The sequence below is a fragment of the Culex pipiens genome, chromosome 3 (assembly GCF_016801865.2).
Source record: "Culex pipiens pallens isolate TS chromosome 3, TS_CPP_V2, whole genome shotgun sequence".
NCBI classification, from domain to species: Eukaryota; Metazoa; Arthropoda; class Insecta; order Diptera; family Culicidae; genus Culex; species Culex pipiens.
The window spans coordinates 100548216-100565579 of record NC_068939.1 but is presented as its reverse complement, the minus strand read 5'-3'; the positions used below and the strand labels follow the sequence as shown (position 1 = coordinate 100565579).

The 17364-nt window shown below is 40.7% G+C and overlaps 2 protein-coding genes across 7 annotated transcripts in view; one reads left to right on the top strand and one right to left on the bottom strand.

Annotated features, from left to right (window-relative positions):
• Positions 1-17364, top strand: part of LOC120431056 (G protein alpha o subunit) — a 116266-nt gene that overhangs the window by 69734 nt on the left and 29168 nt on the right. The window lies entirely within an intron of this gene.
• Positions 1-17364, bottom strand: part of LOC120431055 (probable cytochrome P450 49a1) — a 29692-nt gene that overhangs the window by 11309 nt on the left and 1019 nt on the right. The window contains exon 2 of the mRNA XM_039596209.2: positions 3671-3918. Within this exon, the coding sequence (XP_039452143.1) occupies positions 3671-3896 (226 nt within the window). The 5' untranslated portion in view covers positions 3897-3918. The remainder of the gene's footprint in view (positions 1-3670; positions 3919-17364) is intronic.

Here is a 17364-nt window from a genome sequence, read left to right as displayed (position 1 = left end):
TCATCAGGCACCAATTATGTCCCTAGTTTGGTGTTTACTTATCGAAACTTACATGAACCATTGCAGCATTTTCTTAGAACCAATACCTGTCAGTTTATTTTTTTTATGTCAATCTAAGAACAATCCTTGGGTTAGTTTGCAATACGTCGTAACAGCCACCACGACCTCCGACATAAAAGAAAAAAGCACTTAAAGGACGTTACAAATGGTGCAAAATTTTCAAATCAACCCTAACAATGTTCGTTTTAAAACCTATTAAAATTCTAGAGATCGGAAACAATGCAAATTACTGATGATATAAATTTTGCGTCGCTTTCAATATTTTGACAAGTTTTATTCTACACATGCTGATACTTTTGGCAACGACTATCCCATTCCTTGTTGACTTATTAGAATCGCCAGTAATCAATGATTGCCAACTACACAGAAAAAAAATATGATGTAAACTTGAGATTCGACGTAAACGATTGAATCACACGTAAAATGATGTTTTTACGTATAATTTGTTGCAAATTTACATCAAATTGCATTTGAATTTAAATGTTTAATAACGTGCAAAAGAGTTACATCATTAATGATGTAACATTCGGAAATATTGTTTGTGTGTAGGACGTCAATGATTGTACCATAAATTATAAAAAAATTGAAACACAATTAGACAATTTAGAGTAATGATCAATTTTCTTCGAAAATGATTAACCTTAACTTTTATTCTGAACAAAAAAGACTAGCTTTTGACCTGTTGTGTTTGACGGACGAGTTATTTTTGCAAAAGATATGATTTTTGTTTATTATTAATTTGATATTAATTACAAGTTTAGGCCATTTTTAGTTTAAGTTTTTCGAAAAAAAAAAACTTATTTTGAGTAATATTGCCCGTCCTTATCAATCTCTTGGAATAAAAATGTTAGATCTGACAATTTACTATACACAGCAAAAAATGTGTAAAAGGCCTGGGTTTAAAATAAATTTTGCATTATTTTATAAATTTTTATGTAATATTACATACTGAAATATGACGCCCATCAGTATGGGAAACCTACTTGACCGAAATGCCAAGCTCATATCGTCGCCATCGTGCTAACTTGTCGTACGTGCATTTTGGGCCAAATTGAGTTAAGAACGTCATTTTGTGCAGCTCACAATGCCTCAAAAAGACCTTCACAGATCCCCAAAATCCGATTTCAATCCTGAGATATTCAATAAAAACCAAAAACGCTCCGCGGATTTTTGTCACTTTACATATGTAAGAAGTTTCAATCTTGACGTGCTATCTTGTCACTCTATGAAAATTTTGGTAAGTGCGACAATTGGCCAAAGGGATTTCAGGTCAGGATGCGTTTGACGCACGTACAAGTGAGACAACATTTGTAATTATAACTCGGGACTCCGGCAACCAAATACAACCAAACTTCGGGGCAATGCATAGAATGGTCAACCAAACAAACGTGTTTTTCATTGTTTACATTGCTTGCTTTCGTTTTTGTTTATTCAAGGTCAAACATTAAAACGCGTTTTTTCTCGGAACGTCGAAATGGCGGGTGCGACAAGATAGCACGACGACGTCGATATATGCGTTTATCCTTTCCATTCTTCATCGGTCTGATGACCGAGCGGGTTAAGGCGCCAGTCCATAATGTTGGTGCTGGGAATCTCGAGGATGTAATGGGTCGGATGTCGGTGGGTCTGAGATATCAAAAATGTGTCTACGTGGTTTATGGGTAGTCCCCATGCAGTGGGTAGTATTAAGTGACGTAGGTGATGTGTATGCTTTTGTATGCGATTTTTCCATCGGATTTTTTTTTGCTGTATAGGTTTTATCATTGAACATTGTTAATTGGATCATTAGTGGCTGAGATATGCTTTTTTCTCAATTTTTACTCATTAGGCAAGTTTTAGTAAAATCAAAAATTAAAGGTAAAACATTTTCGTTTTGCGGGGAGAATTGATCATCTTGTTTTTTTTTTATCTTGTTTCTGGTTTCTACACTGCCACTTAGCATAGATCACTGCTTTTGAATAGAAAAATCTTGTGTGCCAAATGAAATTTTAAAGATGAAAAGCAACATTTCTTAGGTTGAAAAAAAAACAGTAATTGGATTTGTCGCTAAGAGACTTTTAAACTCCCTGAAAATATATTATTTATTTTAAATATCGCGACATTCCACATCGCTCCATCACATAACAACATTTCCTTTCATATTTCGAAAAGTATATTTTTTTTTCCTCGAGTTTTGCATTTGTTTAAACATAGGACCAACTTTAGGACCACAGTTCAAAAAAATGGCGTTAAACTGAAGGAAAAAAAATTCTTCGTGAGTTATTTTTATTTTGCAAACTTTCGACTGTTTATGATAGTTTTTGCTACTTCTTTTTGAAATTAAGCTGAGGTTACTTTTCGTTTCTTTTTGAAAACTAGCCTTGTAATAAGAAATTTATATTTTTTGTTTATGAGGCAAATTTTTTAATTTTGTTTTTTTTTTAAATAAATTTAAATCAAATCGAAAAATAACAAACTTCATGGGAAAAATGATGATGCTGCCACCCCGAAAATGACAATGAAGCTGAAACTTTACGATCATTGGTCATTGGAAAATACCTGGCAAATTTTAAAGAATTTTTTTAACGTCTCATTCCGATGTGTCTAGTTTTTAAGAAAATCTCAATCTACAACAGAAATCAAAAATATTATTTGTGTTTATTTTGCAATGCCATTTTGTGTGTCTCACTACTTTTAAATAGAATCCTTAGTATCAAGAGTAACATTCTTATAGGGCTTCGGTTCTCAACCATGCCATGTTATTCAAGTAAGCCGGTACCTTTGTTGAGAACCGTTATTATTCGTGTAGTAATCGTTGTTTGCTAATCGACAGATTTTGATCAAAAATACACACGTAAAATCGTTTGAGAACTGTTGTGAGAAATTGTTGGCGAATCTGATGGTATTCTTTTAAGGTGCATCGACATAATTAAGATTGACAACCATCGCATCACCTCACGTAGCGCATATGATGTCAGTTTGCATTACTCCGCGTACAACTGAGCAGTCAGTCAAAAGATTTATGTCTTTCTTCCCTATCAAAAGGAGGCAAAATGACTTTTCATCAACAAAATCGCTGTAGGGCGCAATGTCACCACCTAGCTGTCTGTCTGTGTCAACGCGCGCGCGTCGAATTGAGATGTATTGCACTTTTTAATGTTGGTCAACTTCGTCACTTGCCCGTTGACCACAGGACCACCGCAAATGAACCAATAAAAAGGGCGCGGCGAAAGAAAACCCTGCCCTGACTCAACTTTTTTTTCGGGTGATGTAATCCCACACGGTGTCTCGATTTCTCAAGACGACCTTCAACCTTTTGCGTCGAATTCGAGCCAATTTATGCCAACTGTGGGTAATTTTGGCGTACTCTACCTGTAGGTGAAGTGCACTTTAAAGGGTTTAATGCTGATTTATGTTTTCTGCGTGTCGAATTACTTAGCTTGATGCGCTTCTTGCAATCATCGCCAACAACAACAACAACAGTATGATGTAAACGCCAACACAATTCAACTTGACCCAGATTCCACCGGGTTGCAGTGGGAAATAATACCCATTGCATTGTCTCATCTATTTTTGACTAATTTCACGCCACGTGGCTGTCCTAAGAGCTGTTTCAGAAGAGTGTACTTACCGATTAGCGGGGCGAACCGCCAGCTGTTGCCAATGAGGGGTAGCTCCTTCGGACCCGGAACCTCCGTGTACGGTCTCACGTGGCCACCGAGCTCGGCCAGCTGCTGCGGATCTGCGAGGGTCGCCGCGGCAGCCGGTGTCGCGGCCACTTCGTTTGGTAGCACATTGATGGCCGACGAAAATGCTGATCTCTTGAGTAAAGAGTTTGCGATTCTTTGTCCTACCATATTCTTTGGATCTTGATTTTGCCTGTGGGGACAAACGGAGAAACGATTTGTTAGCTGGGGCTGTTTGGTGAAGAATTCAATGATACAGGTGTGCGCTGCTTGGTTGGGGTTCACTATGGGAAAGCTAAAAAAAGAAACTGGTTTCTAAGAGGGTCTCTCTATCACTGAGATGATGACGACGACAATATGCAAATCATGTAACGACGGTGACGATTCCAAGCCAAGGTTCACTTGAGGACATTCGAGAGTTTTCGGGTGTGTCGCCAAGATTCATACAAGTTTCACCTTAAATTTAAGCGGAAGTTGTTGAGTGATTTCTATCATTAGATATTCAATGTTGCCGATGGGTATCTTAAAATTCACATTTACAGATTCGGTATATTTTATGGTTTTGGTAAGGTGAAATGTATTATATAAGGGAGTTCTAATTTAAATTCTTAATTTAACCTTTTTTGAGCTTTAAACCCAACCTCACTGTTTATTGGATTAATTTAAATTAAGGTCAATATTACTTTTAAGGTGGAAGTTTTAATTTAAAAAAATCCTGAATTTCTATAAATTTATATTACCACCAGAGTTCTGTTTCATTATTGACCATTTGTAAAACAAGAAGTGTTTTGACTTATCTTTGACCGGTTCAGGCTTGATTTTTTCAAATGTGTTTAAGGTAATAAAAGTTTATTACACAAAAGCAATTGTGTTCCTTATGTTTATAAGACCTATTAAAAAGAACTGTAGATGGGCGAAATCGGACTGAACTGAACGCGCTGGTTCCCTAGTACAAAAATTAATGTCTCTTATGTAAAAAAATCCGAGGAATCGATTGGTGATCATCCACCGCACGAAACAGAAAAGAGTCCATTTTGCCCCAACTCCTCATTTTTCAACATTTTTTTTGAAATTTATGCGGTCATCCAATATATACGTAACTTATGTAAAAATGTCCCAGGAATCTAGGGTCCATTTTACCCCAACTTCGCTTTAAAAGCATCCTTAGTCGTTTTCAAATGTTAAGATCAGATTTAAAAAATCTGAAAAATATTTTCATCGTAAATATCAGACAATTTTATATAAGAATGACTATTTGCACTTGATAGTTTGACACATGTGCGTTGAAAAAGAAATTAAAAGTAAAAGTAAATCTTTCCCTGTTCCTGAGGGGAACAACGGTGGATAGTATCGGGGCCGGCATTTACAAAGCGGATTCAGTGACGGTTTATTAAACAACTTAATGTTAACATGATAAGGTTGATGTTAACATTCCATAGGTTGTCTACCTAAGGTGGCTTGATAAGGTCCAGTTTGTGACGATACACTACCTTCCCTTTACCCCTTCACTAAGCAATCGAAGCCGGGATTTGAACCCCGATCTACCGCATACGAGGCGGAAGCGTTACCACTGGGCTACGTGGCTTGGTCAAGACATAGAAATTAAAATAAATAAAAAAAGGTTTCAAGAATCAGTTTTCGGCCAATTTTCTCAGGTACAGAATAAACTGCCGTTTACATAATTTTTATTTATTTATTATTGATACCAACATAATTGTGCCAAACTATCGAGGGCAAATAGTCATTCTTATCGTCTGATCTTTTTGATAAAAATATTTTCAGATTTTGAAAATCTGACCTAACATTTAAAAATGCTTTTATAGCGAATTTGGAGTTAAATAGACCCTAGATTATTTTTGCGAGGCAAGTGGTTATTTTTACTGTATTGCTGGGATATTTTCACATAAATTACGTACATTTCGGATGGTCGCATAAAGCCTCCGCTCTAATTACAGAACACTTTTAAAGAAAAAATAATTGAAAAATGGTTCCTGAGCAACTCTCTACGAAATCTGCCGATTTCGACCATTTTTATTTTTTGTATTTTTTTATTTAGGGCCTTCCCTATGACCAAATAAGCTATTTTGCTTCATTGGTTTACCCATACAAGTTTCCATACAATTTTGGCTGCTGTCCATACTGATCAAGACACCGATTCAGCAAAGTTGTAGGTATAGTTGAGGACTTTTGAGAAAAAATAGGTATACGGAAAAAAGTGGCAGACTTTTTTTATCAACTTTTTTTTCACTAAAACTCAATTTCCCAAAATACGTATTTTTTGATTTTTAAGTTATGAAGTGAGTCATGAATTTAAAAAAAAAAACAGTGATTTTGGAAAAAATCGAAGTTTCATGCAAAAACAAGTTTGACATTATTTTTTAATGCAACATTGAATTTGCAATCGAAAAGTACTTTACAGATTTTTTGATAAAGGGCTCCGTTTTCAAAAGCCACCGAAAGTTTGGTTTTAGCGAAATATTTGCAATTTGTCAATTTTTAAAATTAGTGACCATAAGTGATCATTTCTAAATTTTTTTTTTTTTGAAAAGTTCAGAAAATTTGCTATAAATGTGTCTAAGAGACATTGAAGATTGGACCTCGGGTTGCTGAGATAGAGTCGCTTTAAGAAAAAGAAACACGAAAATTGAAGTTTTCTTAATCTCACCAAAATAACCCACCATTTTCTAATGACCATATCTCAGCAAATAATGGCCCGATTTTCAATGTTAATACATGAAACTTCGTGAAATTTTCCGATCTTTTCGAAAAAATACAAACATTGAATATTACGCCCATTTAAAATGCTAGTCTTGATTTAAAAAAATTCAAAATATTTTTTTCCTCAACAATACCTACAACTTTGCCGAAGACACCAAATTGATCAGAAAATTCGCTCAAAAGTTACAGCTGTTTGAATATTTACATACCATTTTTGTATGGACAGCAGCCAAAATTGTATGGAGACTTGTATGGATGAACCAATCACACAAAATAGTTTATTTGGTCATAGGGAAGGCCCCCACAAAGTTTGAGCCAAATAAAAAAAATACAAATAAGATCCATTTTCGGTTTTGGTGGGGTGGGAAGGTGTAAAATTCATTTTAGAACAGTCAAATGTTAATACTATGGCTTGAAGTTTAAATTGTTCTACTATTTTGTTTAACGTAGTTTAAGGGTCAAACTAAAGCTCGATAGTCAAAAATAAGCCAACAAAAAAATGTGATTCGCTTATCCGAAGTGAAATTTATAAGTGAAGCGGGACAGCAGAGAATTAAAATGTTCGTAAATTTAGCTTCCGATGAATAAAAAAAAGCTTTCAAACCATGAAGTTTTACCTAATAAAGATGGTTGGGATTTGATGGAAAAATACAGTGGGAATTCTCAGAATGTGATATTTCTGTGACGCAAAAAGCACAGAAACCGGATTTCTTCAGAGAGACAGGTTTTGTATAGAAGACAGGGTTTTCTCGTTTGAATACAGCCTGAATCGATACAAAAATGCATGCTATTATGGCGGTTGTCCAAAAAAAAATCCAAAGGAATTTGCAGTTTAGAACTCGTATTGATATTAAATCATACTTTCATTGAAAATATGTCCTCATTATACAAATTTTGAAGACTATTTAATTTTATTCGACATTTTTTTGGCAAAAATAGTTATTTTTGTAATTTTTATTCATTACTGCAAAAAGTGTCACAAAATGTAACACAGACGTAACTAAATAATGCTTCAATTCTTTTTTTAAATAGACATGCCTTCAGATATTGAACTGTCATTGTTAATAAAAAAATCAGGCTTTACAGGCTTGTTGTTATGATGGCTAATTTATTTTTACAATAATTACAATTAAAAATTACAATATGGTGAGATAAAAAAAAATCATGAATTATTAAATTATTTAATCGGAGCCAAACACACAAACACATGATGGCAAGCCCTCACCAAGCGTAAAGGCAATAACCTTCAGTTTAAAAAAAGTCTTTTTTTTTTGTGGATGCTTCATTCGGATTCGGTGACTTGAAGGCGTTCTGTTCTCTTCGAAATCGAATCCAAAAAATAATGTGCATTATAACCTTGAATTTCAATCTTCGAGAGTTGCAGAGCAAGCCGCTCACTGCGCTGAACCGGACATCAGCACTGGAATTTAGGTTCTAAGGTGTTCTCTGAAAACCGGCTCACAAAAAACATACGAGCAGGTTGGACGCAGAACTCTGTGCGGTGATCACTGGTTTCTTGGCGGCAGTGCTGTCTTAATCATAATCAGGTGTATTACTGAGATTTTCTTATAAAACCAGTTCTGGTTATCCCCTCTCCTCCGATTCGAATCCAACTACATAACAGTGCTATCAAGTGACAATAATAGCCGAAACAGCCTTCAGTTGACTGAAAGGCTTTATAATAAAGATAAATAATAAACAGCATTATAAACAAGCAAAACAAAAACAGTGTTGTTTGCAAATTGCTAATACGAAAAGAAACGAAAAAAAATTAAAGCGGATCGATAAATGTTAGCAAAATCGCAGACATGCGAGTTCTATATATTGACAAAAAATCAATTGAATTATTTTAATTTTAAGAAAAGAAAAAAACTCAAGGCGATGTTGTTATGGTGGCTGAATATATTATAAGCCAAAAACAATTGTTGACGTTGGATAACGTCTATCTTGAAGGATCTGGGGCGGCATTTCAAAAGCATTTAACTTTGTCCAGAAATTTTGCATTACTCGATTCGATATTTTATCAGCAACTTTTTTCAACTTTCCATAGCGGTACTATTGTTAAACTATTGTAATGTAAACAATATTCTCATAATTGTTGGATATTCCAAACCAAGCTTGCGCTAAAATATATAGGCAAGGGAACATGTAATTCAATTGAGCACTTAATTTTTACATGGCAGCCTTTGGCGGTCAAAAGCTTTGCAAAAAAAAAAAACAAACAGATTAAAAAGTGAGAATCGGCAAATTTGGTAGGAAATAGAAACGAATCCTTAAACTGCACATACGGGAACTTCCCCTAATGTAAGCACTTAGAATACAGATACATAATATGTCAGCTAAACTAGCGTTTCCACAAAAAATATTCAATTTCAACTAATAATAGAACAATAATTGATTGATTTTTGCACAAGTCAATAATACATTATTTGGTTATTCTCTGACCATATGCATTCATAGAAAAAGAAACCGTAAACCGGACTGATATTGGTACGATTTCAATCTATTTTTCAAACATGTTAGAATTGGTAAGACATTTTGCATTATTTTTATGTTTTGAACCTGTACTTGGCTGGGTTACACAACGACCATGTTTTCTCTAAAACGGTTTTTCAATTGTGCTAAAAAACGTAGTTTCTTTGTTAAACCCCAGTAACTTTGATAGTCACTGGTTTCTTACAAATTTCAGCCTAAAAGTGAGAAAATTGAATTATTTACGTCAAATTTATCATTTTTTTTTTTTTCATAAAATTATTTTTATTAGGTCCTTTTCGGTACTGGGACCTGGTTAGGACCGAGTCGGCTTTTGTAATTACAAAAAACTTAATAATTACAGAGGATCTTGTGTGTAAATGTTAGTGGGAGGGGAGCCGATTACCCGCGGCCTACTCGGGGTTAGTAGGGAAGGGATTGATGTTAAAGACAAGGCGTGGGAAGGGAAGGGGGATTGTGTAGGGGTCTTGGTTGGCTCTTCTGGCCTTTGCGTTTTGTCCTCAGCCGCAACTCGGTGTCCAGCTGCTGGGGCGATCTTGCTTTGCTTCCGGTGCAAACCAGAAACGACGGCTTTGTGTGAAGGCGAGTTATACTAAATAGAGGAAAACTAACTGAAGAGAAACTAACTGGAAGAAAACTAAATAGATATTTTGGAATCTGAGAGGAACTGATAGATAGGATAGAGAACATCAAGGTCTAGCTGAGATAGCGCGTCTCGCATCGGGATTTCTGGTGGTCTTCCTCGGGCCCTGAGGGTATCTTTCAACTTAATTCTGTGAGCCTGGTGATCTGGACACGCCCATACGAGATGGTCGATGTCCTGATAACCCTGCCCACAGTCGCATAAGTTTGTATCACTCATGTTGATACGGTAAAGATGAGCCTTGGACGAGTAATGGTTCGACATAAGGCGGGACATCGTTCTGATGAATCCACGCGTCAAGTCCATTCCCTTGAACCAGGCTTTTCTTTGCACCTTAGGTCGTATGGAATACATCCAACGTCCTTTGGTGTCGTCGTCCCATTGATTTTGCCAATCCAGGAGCGCACGCTGCCTCGGCAAACCGTAGCATTCTTGTAGGCTAATTGGCCTTTCAAAAATGTCTCCACTCTCAGCACCCTTCTTGGCGAGCAAGTCCGCTTTCTCATTACCCGGAATCGAGCAATGAGCGCGGACCCATACCACCGTGATGCTGAAGGACTGAGCCGCCAGGTTGTTTAAAGTCTTGCGTATTTCCGTGAGGAAAAACGTAGACTCCCTGGTCGGCTTCAGAGTCCGGATAGCCTCAACAGAGCTAAAGCTATCGGTGAAGATGAAGTAGTGGTCAGGTGGCATGGTCTCGATGATTCGCAGTGCGCAGTAAACCGCGGCTAACTCTGCGACGTAAACCGAACTCGGGTCCTTCAGCTTAAAGAACAGCTGATAAGATTCATGATAAACACCGAAGCCCGTACAGCCGTCGAGCTTGGAGCCATCGGTGAAGAATCTGTTGTTTGGAGGAACATGGTTGTACTTTGATGCGAAGATCGACGGTACAACTCCCCGCAGAAGATGGTTTGGGATACCGCGAGTATCGGCTTTCATGGACGTGTCGAAGCCAATCAGGGTGCTGCTGGTTAACGGAGGCGTGCGCTGTACCGTTGTGCTCGGGCTCCACTCCCACGATGACATAAAGTCATAATATAGAAGCATGCGCCGAGACTCAACGTGAAGGTTCAGCAACGTTTCAAAGTTGTCAATTACCAGTTTATTCCTGTAATCACACCGGATCAGGAACCGGTAAGACAGTTCGTAGTAACGAGTTCGCAGAGGCAACACTCCCGCCAAGACCTCGAGGGTCATGTTGTGAGTTGAGTGCATGCATCCCAAGACAATGCGAAGACTTCGGTACTGTATCCGCTGGAGAACCAACAAGCGTGATTTCGCAGCTGACTGGAAGCAGAAACTGCCATATTCCAGCACCGAGAGTATCGTTGTCTTGTACAGTCGAAGCAGGTCGAAGGATGAGCACCCCACCGGTTGCCAGAGACGCTGCGCAGAAAATTAGTCCTTTGCAGGCACTTTTGCTTCAGGTAGTTAATGTGCTTCCCCCATGTTCCCTTTTGATCGAAGATGGTACCCATGTACATGAAGTGGTCCGACTGCTCGATAGTCTTTCCCGAGAGAGAAAGATTGAGCTGCGGCGGTTCATGCTTCCCCGTAAAAACGACCAGTTCCGTCTTCTCCGGAGAGAATTCAATACCCTTTCCAACTGCCCAATGGGCCAAGTTGTTCAGGGTATCTTGCAAGGGTTCTAGCAGATCGACTTCCTTCTTGGCAGCGATTGAAACCACTGCGTCATCTGCGTACTGTATAAGGGTGCAGTCTCCGGTCAAGCAATCATCGATGTCGCTGACGTAGAAGTTATACATGGATGGGCTAAGGCGTGAGCCTTGTGCCAAACCCATGTAACTTATCCGGGTGATTGCCAGATCACCTTGCACAAAGTGCATGTGTTTTTCTGACAACAGGTTGATGAGGAAGTTGCACATCGTCGGATTGAGACCGCTCCGCCGCAGCTTTACTCCCAACACATCGATGGAGACTGAATCGAATGCACCCTTGATGTCTAGGAAGACAGAAGCCATTTGCTGTTTTTTACCACGGGCTATGTCGATCCCTGTGGCCAGCAAGGCTAGACAGTCGCTTGTTCCCTTGCCTCTCCGGAAGCCATACTGCGTGTCAGACAGCAAGTGCTCTCGTTCCATCCATGGTTCGAGGCGGTCGAGGATCATCTTCTCCAGCAACTTGCGTAGACACGACAGCAAGCTGATTGGACGATACGAGTTGTGGTCGGATGCCGGCTTACCGGGCTTTTGAATGGCAACCACCCGGACCTGTCGCCATTCGTGTGGAATTATGTTCTGCTCCACGAACTTGTTGAACAGATTCAACAGACGCTGCTTGGCGACGTCCGGAAGATTTTTCAGCAAGCTGAACTTGATCTTGTCCGGACCAGGAGCAGTGTTGTTGCCCGTCAATAGTGCTATGGAGAGCTCTACCATCGAGAAGGGAGGATTAGAATCGCTCCCATCAACAACGTCGAATGATGGTTGTGTCGGCACCGAGTCCGGGCACACCTTCTTGGCGAAATCCAATATCCACTTGTCCGATTTTTCCACACTCTCGTTCGGAACGGAACCTCTACGCATGGCCCTCGCAACGCGCCACAGAGTGCTCATGGACGTATCTGCTGGTAATCCTTCAACGAACTCCCGCCAGTACATTCGCTTCTTCCGCTTCAGAGTATTACTGTACCTGCGATCAAGAGCTCTGTACTTTTGGAAGTTCGCTCGGATTCCACACTTGCAGAAGTCCACATAAGCTTCAGACCTGGCCGCCGAGAGATCCGTACACTCCTTGTCCCACCAGGGAAGTGGAGGGCGCGTTCGGATGTACGGTCCCGGGACGGGTTTCGTCTGAGCTTGTATAGCACTGTCATAGATCAAATTAGCCAGAAACGCATATTCTTCAAGCGGTGCCAACCCTGCTCGCAACTCAACTCCAATGGAGACTGCCTCCGCGTACTGTTTCCAGTCGATATTTCGCGTCAGATCGTAAGGCATCTCCACCGTTGTCGATTGCTGTGGGCCATGGCTAACCAGAATAGCGATCGGCAAATGATCACTGCCACGAGGATCTTGAAGCACGTTCCAGTCACAGAGAACTGCCAGACTGTTGGAACAGAGCGACAAGTCGATGGCACTCGCCTTCGTACCGGACGTAGTTGGCGTTGGTGGTGTTGCAATCCGCGTAACTTGCTTGTCCCTGTTTAGGAGGGTCATCTGGAAGTCGTCGCACAGTTCGTGAATCAGATATGCTTGAGGGTCTGTCTTGTGACTTCCCCACTCGGTGCTGTGAAGATTAAAGTCACCCAGAACCAGTCGCGGTGCCTGCAACAGCTCAAGCATACCCCACAACTTTTGTCGAGTTAACGACACCTGTGGGGGAACATAGACGGACACAATGCAAATGTCCAGTCCTCTGATCCTGGCCTGTACTGCGACTGCTTCGATTCCTCCTAGATTCGGGAGCGTGACCTTTCTAAAAGTGTGGCATTTCCTGACCCCAATCAGTACGCCTCCACCTCTATTTGGCCCTGCCCTGCTCTCTGTGATGATGTTGTACCCCCGGAAAGCTGGCGTCTCATCTCCTATAAGAAACGTTTCGCTCAGCGCAAACACATCACAGTCTCGTTCGAATGCGAATTGTTGAAAATCGTTTAACTTGGGGGTTAAACTTCTGCAATTCCATTGTAGAAAGGAGATGCCGTTTTTCGTTTTTGGTGTATTACCCATCAAAGGAAATGAACGACAAGAGGGGCGTCGTGCTAGCAAGCTGTTTCCCGATGTGTCTAGCGAGAGGCTCAAACCGCTTTATGATTAAACGCGTCGGTTCACTCACAAAAGAGCACAGCCATTCCACGATTGTGGAAAAAGGAAGGACTCCTTTGAAGGCATCGGTGATCGGATTCGGTTGAGGAACCGTTTTTAGGGGGATCTTTGGCAGCTTGGGAACGGGCTTCAGCGGCTTGAGAGGAATCGGTGCCGGCTTCGGTGTCGGCTTCGGTGCCGGCTTCGGAGCGGGCTTACCCGACGGACCGAAAGGAAAATCCTCCTCGAAGTTCAACGAGTCACTTTCCTTACCCTTGCCGCCAGCGGCTTTCCTGGACTTGGAAGCCTTGTTGCGCTTCGGGTTTGGTCCGGAAGAGTCACTTTCCTCGTCTCTCTGGAAGAGGACCTCCACATCGGAATCTTCGTCCCCCGAATCTTCGTCCGCCAAAGGAGCGAAGCGATTGGGGTGGGTCACCTGACTAAGGATTTCCGCGAAGGACTTCTTGGAGCGTTCCCTCAAGGATCGCTTCATCTTGTCCTCGCGCTCCTTGTACTTTGGGCACTGTCGAGTTTTGTGCGGTTCCCCGCCACAAAGCAGGCATTTTTCAGCCTGCTTTTGGCAATCCACGTCCTTGTGGGGGCCGGCGCACTTTGAGCACTTGCTCTTGTTGCTGCAGTAGGTCTTGGTGTGTCCCAACTGCTGGCAGTTTTCGCAGCTCATCACTCGCGGAACGTACAATCGAACTGGAAGCCGAAGCTTGTACAGCTCAATGTAGTCCGGCAGAGCTGACCCTGCAAAAGTCACCCGGAACGAGGCAGAAGGAATGAACTTCTTCTGGCCACCCTCGGTGGTGACGTTGCCCAGTTGCCGGCACTCGAGTACCTCCACAGCTGGAAGTTTAGGGTTCTTGAAGCGTCCCACCGCCCTTGAGAGGTCGACAAGCGACAGACTGTCATCGGTCACCACGCCGTCGATCTCGACTTTGTGGGCCGGAATCCAAACACGGTACTCAATGCTGAACCGCAGATCAGTTACGATCTGATTAGCTTGCACCGCGGAGTTCACGATCACGCGGAGCTTGCTCTTGTTCAGCTTGGTACATTCGACCACCCCAGGATAGTGCTTCTGCAAATCCTTGGTGATCTGTACAAAGTTTAACGGCTTCTGTTTGGGCCGGAAGAAGACCACCCATTCCGTTTGCGATCCCTCTTGATACTGACGAGGACGAGGAATCGGTTTTTGGGAATGAGGATTCAGGAGCGGTGGGGGATTTGGATCCGGATTCGGCACCGGTGTTTTAGGAGGAATTGGATCTGGATTGGGAGAAGGAATTGGGTTTGGAGTCAAGGGGGGAATCGGGTCTGGAGTCAAGGGAGGAATCGGTGGTTGAGGGGGAACCGGATTCGGATCTGATTTAGGACGCTTTCGCTTCTTCCTCTTAGACCCGTCCGTGGATCCCCCTTTACCGTCAGCATCCTTATCCTTCAGGAAGTGGTCCCTGTTGGTGGTGTTTGAAGGAACTCCCGAGACAGAGTCCTTCATTTCCACGTCCTCGTCACCATCAATGGATGAATCGAAATCAGATTCCTCGTGTTCCGACTCGGTCGGATCCATGATTGAGGAAAAACGGAAGAAAACTAATCAAACCAAAATAAGACTAAAATAACGCAGAAGAAATGAGAAAAAAAAAATCTAACAGGAAAAAAAAACTATGAGAAAAAAAAAAAAAAAAAACTAAAAGCAAACAAAAAACTCGCCTTTCGCACTCACCGCCGAACTGGCCGCACTGGCTGCCGCCCGCAGCGGGATGCGCGGGAAGCTCGTTTGCGCGCGCTTGTTGTTGTTGTGCTGCCTGCTGCCAGCCACGTAAACAACGGGGTTGTCTCCGACCTGGCCTGGCCGAAAACTGGTCCGCCGACCGCAGACGACTCTCCGGGGCCGATTCCACCGACCAACGACCGTCTCTCGCCTCAGCTGCCTCCGCGGCCGCTGCTGCTCACTCCACCTGCTGCTGCTGCTCGGATGCAGGAACTCGTTCCTCTTCCGCTGCTGCACCGCCGCCGTGTCCACGACGACCAGATTGTGGCCTCTCTGACCACCGGAACGGGCTTGTCCGCTCGCACACGCCTCGGAATCGCCGTGAAAAACGCGCCAAACACACCGCGAAAAAACACGACTAACCGCTGAGACTTCTGCCGGAGCAATCCAAATTTATCATTAGTGAGGTTTATTATAATTTTCATTAGAAAAATGAGCATTGATTTAACTTAATTTATTTAATACCTTTTAATCAAATTTACATGAATTTGCGGTCAAATAAATAATAAGTTCCAAGTTTGATCAGAATTGATTTTTTTTTTCATAAAAATATCGATTTTTGTTACCATCAAAAACCAATGTTGTAGAAATATATTTAGAAAATTGTTCTACTGAAAATGCCTATAAATCTCAAGATATTTTTGATTTCTATTTGAATAATGCTTGAATCTTGTAACCTAGAAACCAATTTTAGCTTTTGTTGAAAATGTCTAAAGAATCCGATAAAACCGTCCATTTTCGATTCGAACTAAGTTATATTGAGATAATCCTGAAATTTTTAGAGTATTAAAAAAACCCTTTTTATAAATGTTTTCTTAATTATAGTCTATTAACTTTTGGAAAATGTACAAATTGGTTGACAACTGCTTCTTGAGCTACTTTGAACTCTTCTCCAACATTTCATACCATTCTGTTCGTTTATTCATTTTGCAAAATCTTTAACCAATCATGGTCACCCAGGTTTACGGAAACCATTTGATCGAACCAGTTAAAAAAAACTTTTGATCCATCAAACGTGTTATCTTGGTAACCTTCTGTCAGTTTCAACGTTTTGCTAGAACCAGCAGATTTATTGGTAAGATCAGAAAAAATGTTTTATTTTTCATTCAACCAAAAAATTGTCGCCACCTTCATTTTAGGTATCGTTGTTCTAACAGTTTTTCTTTAATTGGTTCAGTACTTTTTATGTAGAATTGTAATTTCATTCACATGCTTCACGAAGCATAGTGTAGTGTTTTGACTACACTTGGGGATCCGCAATATGCTATTGTCTCAATTCAAGCTTTTTCAAAAATGCTCTTTATTAAAAATTAATAATAATTATAATTCTAATATTTCTTAAACAGTACTACGTCTTAACGCAACTATAAATATACTATTTTAATTTTATTTTTAGTCAAAATTTTCTGAAAAAAAAGGATTTAAAAATTGATTCTAAAACTTGTGTATATTATGAAATTAGACAGTTCAAAAAAACCCTAAATAAACAAACAATCACCGCCACTGTTTTAAATTATTTAGTCGATTGTTAACTCAAGAATTTATACCTTCTTAACATTCATATTTAAACTCTAAGTCAAATTGGGTCGCTTTGAATTTTCCAAAGTTTTAAATTTTTACCACAGACCGAAAACATTCGTGAATTTTTTAAACGCCTTTCTTGAAATTAAATGTTGTGTGTGGGTCCTGGACGGTATTGAAAAGTCTATTCATTTCATATAACAAACAAATGCATTTTTAAAGTCATACCAAATTTTAGGCATAGAAAAGACAAAAGATTATAATTTTAGGTTTCAGATTAGTTGTTTCAGCAAAGTAACAGCAACTTCCCAATGCCAAAGACACGACTTCGTAAATCTTCACATAAGCAATCACTTCATCCAAAAATTACGTCGAAAAAGCCATAAAAATCGGCCCCCAGGTCCTCCCCAAGTTCGAGAAAGATCAAGTTCACCGCCGTTGAAACAAGCTTTTTTCCGCGACCACAGCCACCACTGTTTTCGGTGTGGCGGCGCGCAATCCGTCCATTCGTCTGGTCTGGCTGGCCGTCCCGTCTCTGGTGTGTGAAACCGGGCGTATAAACACACTTGTGTCTGCCGTTTGCTCCGCCACCGGGGCGTTTCCCGTGATCTTCACCGTCGTTGACCACGACCATCAAACGGGGTTGCGTTGGCAAATTGAATTAGGGGAGCAGTTGCGATTTTCAGTAGGCTTAGGAGTTTGGGGTGTAATGCA